At 49.3% G+C, this 12,195-nt stretch overlaps 1 protein-coding gene across 30 annotated transcripts in view; it reads right to left on the reverse strand.

Moving 5' to 3' along the window:
• Positions 1 to 12,195, reverse strand: part of LOC113578995 (neurexin-1a-like) — a 233,413-nt gene that overhangs the window by 134,234 nt on the left and 86,984 nt on the right. For all 30 annotated transcript variants that reach the window (XM_027012603.2, XM_027012602.2, XM_035529938.1 and 27 more), the window contains 2 exons: positions 8,791 to 9,174; positions 2,946 to 3,149 (listed from right to left, as the gene is read on the reverse strand). In XM_027012603.2, coding sequence (XP_026868404.2) covers positions 2,946 to 3,149; positions 8,791 to 9,174 — 588 coding nt within the window. The remainder of the gene's footprint in view (positions 1 to 2,945; positions 3,150 to 8,790; positions 9,175 to 12,195) is intronic.

Genomic DNA, 12,195 nt, shown 5'->3' on the forward strand with positions numbered 1-12,195 from the left:
ACATTTTCCATTACATTTACCTGTTGGATAAATATGCTTAACATTCAAGGATGTTAAGCATATTTAGCATAATGCTAATTTAAAACAAAGCCTCATTTAGGACCTGTTTAATTACCTTAAAGATTAAATAGGAAAGATAAATCTTTACCCACAATGCACTGTTCTACATTAAAGCACAGTTGGGAGGTTGAATGCTAATTGGACTGATGATTCACCGAGTTATGCTGGTAGAGTATAGAGACCTTTCCTTTTAAAGTTTGAAAGTTCTGACTGAGAAATAATTGTCTTACAAAAATACTCACCTCTTCTACCAATTCCTAAGTTATATTTAAATTTAATACTTTTGTCATGGTTCTATATTGTGATATACATACACAATATAAAAACACACAGAATTTACTTTTTTCCCTTAAAAAATCTCAAAAAAGTTTATGAGGTATTCTGAAGAAAAAAAAAACTCCTTTATGGGACCTGAAATCAGGATTACGTTCTATTTTTGGGAAAATGGGGTCCTGGGATATAACGAGCAAACCAATTTCCTTAGCCCTACAAGTACATCTGCTCCGGTCCTTCAACTTCCATATTTATTAGCATCCAGAAAAGAACTATTATCCCCCACACATTTCTTACACCCTACTAGAAACATACTCCAAACATGTTAACGGTTGTAATTTAAATGTGGCAAAAAAAGGTAGAATTTGAGCATGTTTGTGTGTTCTGTTGTTGGTGTCTTCTGTTGAGGACTGTCCTGTTGTTTCCAAAACAATACAGTGCAATTCCCCCTTCACCGTGGCAACAGCCTGTCGCACGTCGTCAACCTCAGCAGAAAAGTGATCACAAAGAGTCAGAGAGCAGCGTCAGGTCTCTCTCCGAGATAATGCTCTGCTCGTCGCATGGGGGGGTGGACTTTTTCAAACCAAAGCTCATCTGGACATTTTAGATAGAGTCGTCTTTTAAAAACATTAAGGCATCATCCAGGTATGGTGTCGATGGACTTCGGAGAAGCTGCTAAGGGTGTTTGTGCATGAGAACCTTCCTTCCTAAAGCAACGAGCCCATAATCAAGGTAAAGCACATCCCTTTTTAGAGCATATTTGCACTTCTGCTGTGCAGAGAGAGAGAGAGAGAGAGAGAGAGAGAGAGAGAGAGAGAGAGAGAGAGAGAGAGAGAGAGAGAGAAGGTGGCTATAATTTCCACTGCGGTGCTCCATTTGTAAGGAGCTCCATTTTTATATGGAGGTCGCCTTCCCTCCCCCCCCACTGCATTCTCTTCATGGCCCAAAATAAATTAAGCAGCACACAGAGCCAATCGTACTATGAAGAGAAAGAAGACAGGGGCTTGTGCGCTGAGCTCCCTGTGAAGAGAGAGAACCTGCACTAATTGGACTCTGGAGAGCCATCGCTCCGACCCTTCCTGCCTGTTATCTACAGAGCTCTGATATATCAGACTGCAGGGAATTTGTCTAAATGGCGGATGCCACAATGGCTGCCAGCGGACTGGCCCAGCAAGGAGGGTGAAGGGTGAGGGGCGGGGGCGGCGCCAATGTGGGCGGGGCCGGGGTTGAGGGGGCGGGGTCATGGACGGGCCTGAGCATTCTCTCGAGAGGGGGAGGAGTGGCGTGCTCTTCTGGCAGTGTGTGAAGAGCTGCAGACTCTGACCATTGAAGCACCTGGAGTCATCTCCCTCCTGTTCCACAGTGTGTGTGTGTGTGTGTGTGTGTGTGTGTGTGTGTGTGTGTGTAGTTCAGCACCAGAGAGGCAGGTCAAATCTGGGATTATATGTCTCAAAACCTAGTGAACTGTCCTGATTACACCACTGTCGGGCCTCGGTACGCTCCTGAACACACACTTCTGAACAGTGAACTGAAAATATCGAACATCTAAGACAAAGACTAATAATCAATGCAATGTTAAAACTCGGGCCAGGAGACCATGGCCATGGAAGGACTTCTTTTAAATGAGCGATGTTAGCTAGTTTATTGAGGTTGTTATTAAGAGACGCCATATGCGGTATTATAAAGCAGAAACCCCCAATGTTGTAGCACTAATAGGAACTTTGTCCAATTAGTGAAAGGGACAGAGCACAGTTGTGTACGCCAGAGGCGATCTTCAGTGCAGCGAGCATTTGTATGCATTACGACGAGTGAAACACCAGATTGGACGAGTGACTTTAAGCAATATTACTGCTGGTATCATTCCATTAGCATTCCGAATTCTGGAAGAGTGATTAACCCAGACATGAGCTACACAGGGATGTGCGGGTCGCTCACTGACACGAACGCAGATCTCGGATCAGTGCTTGGACCACTTGAGAAAGACTACTCTCAAACATCCCAGCACATAATAGAGCAATCCCAGCAGGCAATGCTGCCTGCACCCCCGCACACGGCCCACTCTGCCTTTGATAGGCGAGTGGGGGAGAAACGGAGCTTTTCACACGTCAGTACTGCTGTTCCACGCACATCCAGGGAACCACGGTCGTTTTCTCTCCAACTACACTGGGAGACGTCGATTTTTTTCTTTTCATCGCAGTGCCAGCTGTTCTTGGGCTGCAGAAAACAATGACAGTTACTGCCCGTCTCAGTTAGTCATGCCTTGTTTGAAGGTGGGCTTCACACGCCTGGTTCTGAGATTCAGAGCGGCACGGTGCACTTCCTGAGGTTCTGTTCCGGCTACACGCTGCCCACACATCCAGCTGTCTATCTGAGCCCTGGAGTAGTTCACTAGGCATTGAGACTTCATCCCATGTGCTTCTCTACAGCATTTAGTTCAAGTATTATTGTCATTTATGGAGAGGAACAGTATGGTTTGGAGAGTTTATGATTTGGTTTCCATTGTCAGTACAGGTTTTTGTGTACCTAGCTTTTGGCAGGTTGTGTCTGTCTGTCTTTGTGTGTGTGTATGTGCTCGGTGTTTGTGCGTGCGTGCGTGCGTGCATGCGTGGTACCTAGGTTAATAGTAAGCCGGACACGTCCAGTCTCAAGTTCCAGCCGCAGGGTGTCGGCCGAGTCCCGGGAAGTGGTCGCCATGAGAATTCCGAAGGCTCTCTGCGACCGGAAGCGGAGCGTCACGTCCTCGGCCTCCGTGTGCATCGCCACTGGCAGATGGATCTTCATGAACTTGCTGCCGTCGTAGCTCAGGATGGTGGCGTCTGCGGACAGACGGGGCGGCTCCATCAGCAAGACCGCCACGTGCTAAATAAGAATCTGTCATGCATTTCCCCATTATATCTGAAGAGCAACCCTCACAGAAATACGCCTTCGCCCTCTTTCAACCCAGCTCGGAAACAAGCGATCTCAGGTTTGTTCTCAGCACAGTGAAGTCGACTTTGAATGAAGCCTTCGGGGAAGCATGGATACCCTCCCAAAACGTTTGCAATCAATGAACCAATTCCACAATTATGATCTTCGCACAATAATGCAGGAGCCCATTGCGAGTTAAAAAAAAGAAAAAAGGAAAAGATAACGATAAACAGTACTGCAATAAAGCAGGTGCCCTGGTTTACAACATTTCATTCTGAAATTAATCGTGTTGAAGGATTACCCCAAGGGGCTTCTAGAAAAAGTCCAGTTTAGCAGTGCACTAGCATCTTCCACGCAGGCAACTAACGCTCGGGCAGGCTACCGCAGGAACCAACGCACGCTGGGGGAAACCTTGACAAACACCTGATCACCTTCCAGATATTTATTAACACAGCACCGGGTAGCATCAGGAATGCTTTTTCAGAAAAGCTGTTTTTGTTTTATTATTTCATTTATTCCGTCTTTGCCTGCGATGACAGTCATTAGCTAGAAATGTACCATCATACACTGATTTGTATTTAGCGTACCTCAACATGGAGCTCAAATGACAATTAACACACACACCGTGTTAAAGTCTCCAGTGGTGCATTCATACCAACATATTAAATATTTCTAATAGTGCGTGATTGGGGGGGGGGGGGGGGGGGTGCTATTACTTAAATCGGCCTTAGCGCAAATGCTTACGACACACTGGTGGAAGAGCAAGAAATGCTGGGTAAACAGCGAGGAACAACCGCTCAGATACCTGCCTCCTGTTTGCAGGACACGTGTCAGATGCCCGTCTCAACCCGTGACATCGTGTTTCATTAAATGTGTCCGGAGTGCAGCTGCCGTGGCTGCTGCGGACTCAGCCGCGTTCGACAGTAACTCGAAGCAGTAACTCAGAGCTGGCTCTGAGACGTCACCTGCAATTCAGCCGCCACGTCCGGTGTACGTACAACGCCCTTAAACACAAAAGAAAATACAAGACGTCTGGTGGAGCCCGGAGCCGAACACGCGGGCGAGACGGGCGTAAGCCGCGAGTCGCGTTTCAAACACGCACTCCCAACAACTGCACGAGCGATGGCCCGTACGTGAGCGCACTGCTGAGAGCCGGGGTCGCCCCGCGCCACGCTGTACGGAATGAGAGGCGCAGTGAGCTGGGATTGTGAAGGGACCCGGCAGGCTTAATAAAGTGCCGCATTCATAGGGCAGACGGGCCATGGTGTCTGGTTCGGAGAATAATTACCACCACGCTAATGGGGTTACGCGACGCGACTTCCACGGGTTAGCTCATACCTGCCACAGCGCGCACATCACGCGAATAAACGGCACCCACTTATTTGGAATAACTGCGTTATACGACGACAAGTAGAGAAAGAGTTGGGAAATGTATAAATAATTCCTGTGTAGAGCGAAATTTTTGACAGTAACAGCTCCCAAGGGGGGCACCCAATGCTTGCATCGCTTTAACAAAAGTCACTGAAGCACAGCGCTCCATATGGAGGGTTACTTGTTCCACAACTTTTACTGATGAAAGAAGAAAAAAACACCTCAGTGATGATTCTGAACTCACACAACAATTGAATTAAAATGTCCCTACTTCTCTGTCCTGTGTGGTGAAACTCCTGTTTGACTGTAGCACCTGCGTGGAAAAGAACCGGACTAACCTGTGCTGGTACAGCAGAGCAGAATGGTCTTGCCAAAGGTCCCGTTATTGCATGAAAAGGACAATGTGGGCGAGTGTGTGTAAGTGTTGAGGATCTGTACTGGGGCCGGGGGTGACTGGGAACGACAACCGTGAATTCAGAGAGAAGTTCCTCTACCTCGCTCTGCTAGTTTGCAGAGAGAAGGAGAAAAACGCGGCAGAGGGGAACAGAAAACGACTGTCATTCGCCTCCCGCTTCGACGTTTGGAGCACAAAGAACACCGCGAGTCAAAGGGGGCGTGAACGTCGGCCCCCTAAAACACCCGAGATAATCTCATCACCGGGACACTTTGGGGAAATCGGGGGCCTTGTTCGCCTTAAAGACAGCACTCAGTCTCCGAGGTGGAGCCTGCACTGTGTCACCTCGTTAGGAGGGAGGATCCACGTGGCCTTCCCGGAGCACTCAGCACCATCTGGACACACGTTCCTCCCTCTCCTACTAGGCAACAGCAGAGGGATAACGAAGAAAGGAAGGACAGAGGAGGAGGTGGATGTTGAGGGCCGTGCGCTGAGAGCAGGAGTGGAAAATCCAGGCGTTCTATCAAAGGCGTAGACTACTGTATCATTCATTCCTTCCTCCCTCCCTCGCTCTGTCTCACTCTCTCTCCCTCTTTCCCTCTCTTCCTCCCTGCGCAGAGCCATATGCGGTGATCGGGGTTTCTTCACGGGTCTGGAGTGCCACGCGTGGATAAGTGAGGAGCAGCCTGATTCTTCTGACAGTTCCATCGGCTCGGGCGCGCAAGCGAAGCAGCAATCTGGAGGCATCACAACAGCTGGCTGCACGCCAGGGTCCGAGCACAGAGAGAGCAGGAGTGGGGGAGAGAGAGAAGGAGAGAGAAAAGGGAAAGAGAAATGGAGAGATAGAGACCAAGAGAGTGAGACAGGCTGCAAAAGAAAGACACCCACATGTCTGGCACTGCATAGGGAATCTGCCGTCTTATATAAGTCGCAATAAACACCTCAGGCTAGTCTAATAGGTTAACTCCGTCGTATATATACTGTTGCTGGGATTGTCACTCTGATGCCAAATTTTGGGGTTTGACTTATTTTCTGAGTAGTCCGTGCGTGTACGTGTGTGTGTGTGTGTGTGTGTGTGTATGAGGAACAGAGAACGCTGTGAAGCCCATTTCCAAAGCTAGAAGAAAGATCGTAGTCCCCCCACATCCCTCATTCCAAAAAGCAGACACTAAACCCTATGAGTTCTGGGAAGTCATTTTTCAGAGTCTGTGGAAGAGCGCACCCAGTGGAGTCCTATAGGTGTGCATTACTGTGATGGTGAGGGAATACAGCCACAGTGTAAAGCAAGGCGGGGGTGGCGAGGGGCAACCTAAGGGGGGCTGCGACAGGCACACGCCATTTCCTTTATAAATGACACCCAACGCAGGGTTCGTATCCGTCTGGCAGACCCATCCGGAGCTTGCTACAACAGGCCTGTCAGTGCTGAGCTGTATGGGAGCTGACGGACTGCGTCGAGAGAGGTGGGCATATTTTGAGGGGAAATCTTGCACGGTGTTGCAAAAATAAGGTGATTCACAACGATGTCGAGTTTAATGGAAGAGGGCCTGATTTATTACTTAGCAAAAGGAGAAGAGCGGCCTACTGCCCCAAGATTTCTCTCCCCGAAGGAGGACAAAATGTATTCCTCATACCTCATCCTGCATAGCTCTTATGGTACAGTTGATGGTGTCAGCGCACCCATCACCCAAGCTCTCTGTAAAGTGGAGGGCCCCTGTCAGAAAATAAAGCTTGAGTTATCTGGCCGTATATATGGCGATTCAAGTTGAACTCAGTGTTGAAATTGCTCCGTGGGAATCTCGGCCCGTGCGGACAGGATAGCATTCCGCTGGTGTCGCAAATTAGAGGGAGGGACCGACATGCTCCGGAAAGACTGTTTTACCTCGTCCCAGAGATGCTCTACAGGGCAACCGATTGTCTTCTCCCTGGAACGAATCCATGACCATACAAAGGGATGAACTTGGGTAAGCTTCTACTGTCCTACTGTACAAGTGTTCATCGGCGGGTATCGGAGGACCCAGGGTGTGCCAAAAACACTCCTCACACCAATACTCCACCTCCACCAGCCCGAGCTGTTGACACCAGACAGGGAGGACTCATCAGTTCACGCTGCTCATGCCAAATTCGGACCTTCCCATCAGCGTGGCACAGCGGAGATCTGGTTTCACCTACCGGGCGATGTTTTTCCACTGCTTAGAGATCCTTTTTTTTTTTGCGCTTGTTTTCTGGTTCTCTTAGACAGCGGTGGCACTTGAACTGGTGGTCTGCTGTTATAGGAATGATGGGTTGTGCATTTCTTGAAGACTTGTCCACAGGATGCCCTTTTGCTGGAACATTTTCCCCTATCACACCATTCTCAGAATTCTCTCATCACCACCGTATGAGAAAACGCCACGATGTTGGCGTTTTTTGTTTTGTTTTTAAATACTGGCCCTGGCTAGCCGGTGACTGTGTCTTTGTGCACGGATAACTTGATTTTTTGCTGCAGACCAGGGTTACATGTCTGATCTCCATACTATGTGTGTGTTTGGGTGTGTGTGTGCACTCACAGGCAGGGCCCCTCTTCATTACCTGCTGTGCTAATCGGCCTCGGTCTCAGTAAGGGAGGTCAGTGGGCTCTTATCTGGGCCAGTTGTGCATGCTGGCTAGGTGTGTCGGCCAAAGCGGGGTCACCCGCCTCTCTGCTGCCAGCGTTGTCTCTCCCTCGAGCGAGCGGCGAGGTGTGTGACCTTTCACACCTCCTCCACAGGCCAACTAGAGATGAAAGCAAAGCAGAGGAGCAGAGGGCACACGTGGTAGCGTCGGCCCGCCGTCTCGCTCCGAGAGCCCGCGGAGCACTGCCACTACAATAAACAGCAACATCTGCCACGGCACGCACAGGGCAGCTGGCAAGACAGTGCCTCTCAGGCAAGACAGTGCCTCTCAGACACACGTCAGCCAAGTGGGAAAGCGATCTCCCTAATTACACTCCCAGGGACAACTCTCTCTCTCTCTCTCTCTCTCTCGTTCTCTCTCTACCTCTCTCTACCTCTGCCCCCCCCTTCCTACTACCTCACACAAGGAAAGGCAGATTCAAGAACTCTAAACCAATTACGCTTTTCCACAGATGTGGGCAGCACCATGACAGGAGACCTAGCAGGTCATGTATGTTTTTTGTTTGTTTTCTTTCAGAAACTCAAATGTAATTTGGTCCACTAATAAACTCTTATAGAGCGTAAAGAGATACTGTGAGCAGTTTGTCTTTCAGTTACTACAAAGGCTCATTTACACAATTTATATAGAAACACTTTCATGTCAAGGAGGTTTGCACACATTACGGAATGGATGGAAGTCACGCACTCATTTTGTCACACTGAATTTCACAACACACAAAACAACTGTCCGCCGTGAGATACCATGACTGCTGCTCTGAGCGTAAAGTTTACATTGCCCATAAAACACAAACGGCTTGACTTTTTAACGGCGCAGGACTGTGATATGGACATCGTGCGATCACACTCGGGGTCTCTGCGGAGACCGTGGCCTCTCGCGCGGAGCGCTCGCATTCCTGGTGCTACCCCGCCAGCCCTTCACTTACATCGCAACATCCGTTTCATCGCATGCCCTCGACTCGACCGGACCCGGTCCGGCCTGGGAGGAGTTCTTGGGCCTGGACCGACGCAGCGCGGGCAAAGGCTGGCCGTCCAGACCACCCCCATACCCCCCCCCCCCCAACCCCTCTCCCACTACAAAATCCCAGGACATTGAAATGAATAAACCAAGGCACAGGGAAGCAAAGCCTGTCCCACCTCTTTCACAGGACTGGCCCAGGAAGCCCGTGGCGGCGCAGTCGCAGACGTAGCGGTTCCAGCCTTCCCGGCAGACGCCGTGGTTCAAGCAGGGGTTGCTCAGGCACTGCTTGGGTGCCTCCCTAGAGCAGGAGGGCTTCACGCCGGCCGCCTTCTGGGCCTCGGCTGTGCGCCGCACGTCCTTGCTCTGACCGTCGACGAACAGGTCGCGCACGCAGCCCACGAAGCCGTAGTTGAGCAGCGCCGTCCACACCTCCGTGGGGAAGACCAGGCCTGCCTTGTTCCCGGGCAGCCCTCCCAGGTACAGGTTATCATCCAGGTCCAGTATCTCGCTCTCTCCCGGGGCCTGGTAGGGCGTGCGGATGGTGTTCACGGAAATGGTACCTGGGAGTGGAAAGGCAGAGGAAGCTTGGTGACGGCTTTGCAAAAAAACAACATGCTTGCTACATCAGTCAATACAAACTGAGGGGGTAAAAGGAGGCGATTTAAATGGCCCCATAATTGCTGGCGTTACCTAGGAGGCTACAAAACAAAAACGGTCAATTGGAGAGTCGATGTGGACGAAAATATGTTTAATTAGTGTTCCGAGTCAATATAGCATCGCCGTGCCTATCGAACGTGTGACGTAGCGTTTGTCCCGCGTTTTTCCTAATCACGTACGAGCTTTTAGTATCGAGCGGCAGCGAGGCACACTGGGAGCGATCCGCCTATGTGCCCCCGTTCCGCTTTTTTTCCGCTGCCACTAAAAAGGTCAAAGGACGAGGAGAGAAGCAGGCCACCCATCAACCATCCCAGCCGGCCGGACAGAACGTCCGATTACAGCAGGCTTCCATCTATTAAGATGGAAGCCAGTCTGAAGCCATGTGTCTTTATTGATTATTTGTTTATTAACTTTGTTCTTAATGTTACAACCTCTTTTGCAAGGGAGTAGTGGCAAGTAAATGGGAGGATATAATCGCGACATCGGGACGCGAGACATTTCACACAACAAATAAGACACATCAGCACCAAGCACTGCATCAAGGATTCTTGCAAACAATGGTAGGTGTCGGACAAATTAGCATCAAGAGGCAGTTTAAATGCGGGGATCTAGGTAGGCTGGTCCATCCTTAGAGCCGCCGTGCGTTCCGTGCCCGTTGCCCTGGTTACGTCCTGATCTGAAGCGCGGAGGCGCTCGTGCACCTGCCGGGACTGTGAAGGCCTCAGGTCAGGCCAGGGGGGTCAGGAGGAGGCCGGTGGACGCGCTTGATTGTGGATGTCTTTGATCTCCACATTACAGGCCTTTGTGGATCTGTAATTAATGCCGTGTGCTGATGTCACAACACCACACACCACTGCTGGCAATCTATACACAGAGCAGCTGGTTGAGCTGTTGTGCATCAGCCGGAGAGAGAGAGAGAGAGACAGGGAGGGATGCATCACCCTCTACCGCCCACTCCCAATCATAGTTATGTGTAAGGATCCACTCACCGACGAGTGCTTTTGAATATATTTTAATCTGTCCCCGAAGAGTTGCCGTCTGCACTTCAAGCAGCCAAACAGGAAAACTCGCATGCTTTGTACTTCCAAACCCGAGTGCCGAGTCTAGCAGACCAACAAGGTGTGGAGAGGGACAAGCATGGCAGACTGAGCAGTTTGGATTTTACGAGATTAGCATAATTTTACATGCGTTAAATGCATTAACAAGCCTGAGCTGTCCTAACGAACGTGACAATTAAACATTAGATGTCATAAATTGCAGCTACAATTCAGTCCTTAGGTGCCCAAACAGTGAAACCATTTTGTTGTTTTGGGCCTCTACGTTCCACCACATTGAGTCTTTGATAAATTGGTGGCTAGGAGGACTCCACACAGTGCAGAATAGACATTTTATTTTGAGGATATCTGGATCTATATTAGGGAACCACACTTTTATGGTCAGTGAGTGCCCAACATCCGCAACCATTAAGACATTTTGAGGCTTCATTTTGCCTTCATTAGGAGAAATGCGTTGGGGTTGCAGTTTGGATAAGAACACCGGAGAAAAGATCAACACGGCATCACGAGTACGCTGGGCAGACACTCGTGTCCAGAGCTAGTCACATATTTATCAATATCACAGTGCACGCACTCCCTTTGCCAGGTGTGCTGCAGGAACCGGGCAGTCCCGGGGAACAGCACATGCGATGAAGGAACCTTGCCCAGAGAACGGAAGAACCTCTACAAAAGGACGGAAAACAATACGCCCTGACTTGTGTTCCTTTTTTACGCCTGCGTTTGTTATCCCAATTACTCAAGCTTCTGCATCAGCTACCGCTAAAACTCCGCCAGTCCCCGGTCCAATTTGCATCTCCTTAAATTCTGCTTTTTTATTATTAATAAGTAAAGAACATGGGTGGAGAAAAAAATGCAACAACAGCGGAGTGCGACGAGGCCGAGACGCTCCCGTGAATAAAACCCCCTCCGGCAGCCGGCAGCCCAGAGCTGGTCAGCGTGCTTCAGCTGGCCGTGACCCAGGCTGGGTCGGCTCCAGCTGGTAGCCTGTCACAGTGTCCTCATCCTGGCATACACCGCGGGGGCCCACGGACACACGCGTCCCCCAGGTAGAAGCTAATGAGCCCACTTCATCAAGCTCGTTACCGTGGAAGGTTCTAGCGTGTCGGCCCCGGGTCTCGGGACTGAGTTAAAGCGGAGGGTGCAAATTTAAGCTACCCACAAGGCTATGAAAAAGCCTCCTCTGTCCTTACGCCCTTGGCGCAAAAGCGGAAAAAGAACGATTGGTTATTGTGGGGTGGGTTCGAAAAAACATGTTGGCAGCAAATATTTACAGCGGATAATGAAGTTCAGCCCATTATGGCTGGCGAAAAGCAGGCAAAATCCAGAATACTGATACTCATGGAAAACAGGATGAATATTTTAAGGTCTACTGGCAAGTAGTTTAAGAAGGCAAAAAATGCTCAAATAACAAGAGAAATTGTAGGGAAGAAATGGTGGCATAGTGACAAATACACCTTCAAAATAGCCTTTGCAAATACAGCCATGCAGTAACGTGTGCGGTGCTCTACTAACGTACCCCCACCGTTTAAAAGCAGGGTTTCCAACTCCTAACAGCAATTAAGCTATTTTTTTAATAATAGGGGATAATTCATTTAATTATTCAAGATTCTATTGCATTAACAGCTGCTGTAGCACCAGATCACATCTAACAAATGTGTTAATTATGTCCTATCAGGAGTGAAACATATATGTAGGCCCCTCAACAGCTTAGCGTGCAGCAAACTATAATTTATCTCTTTTGCAATAATCCTAGTCTATGCAAAACCTCCTGTTTGCCTCTGGAAAATCTAATTTCCACATTATCATTCTAATATAAAGTAATACTACATACCACATAAAGTAAGTACAAGACGGTCAGAGACATGCCAC

This window comes from Electrophorus electricus, chromosome 9 (genome assembly GCF_013358815.1).
Source record: "Electrophorus electricus isolate fEleEle1 chromosome 9, fEleEle1.pri, whole genome shotgun sequence".
NCBI lineage: Eukaryota > Metazoa > Chordata > Actinopteri > Gymnotiformes > Gymnotidae > Electrophorus > Electrophorus electricus.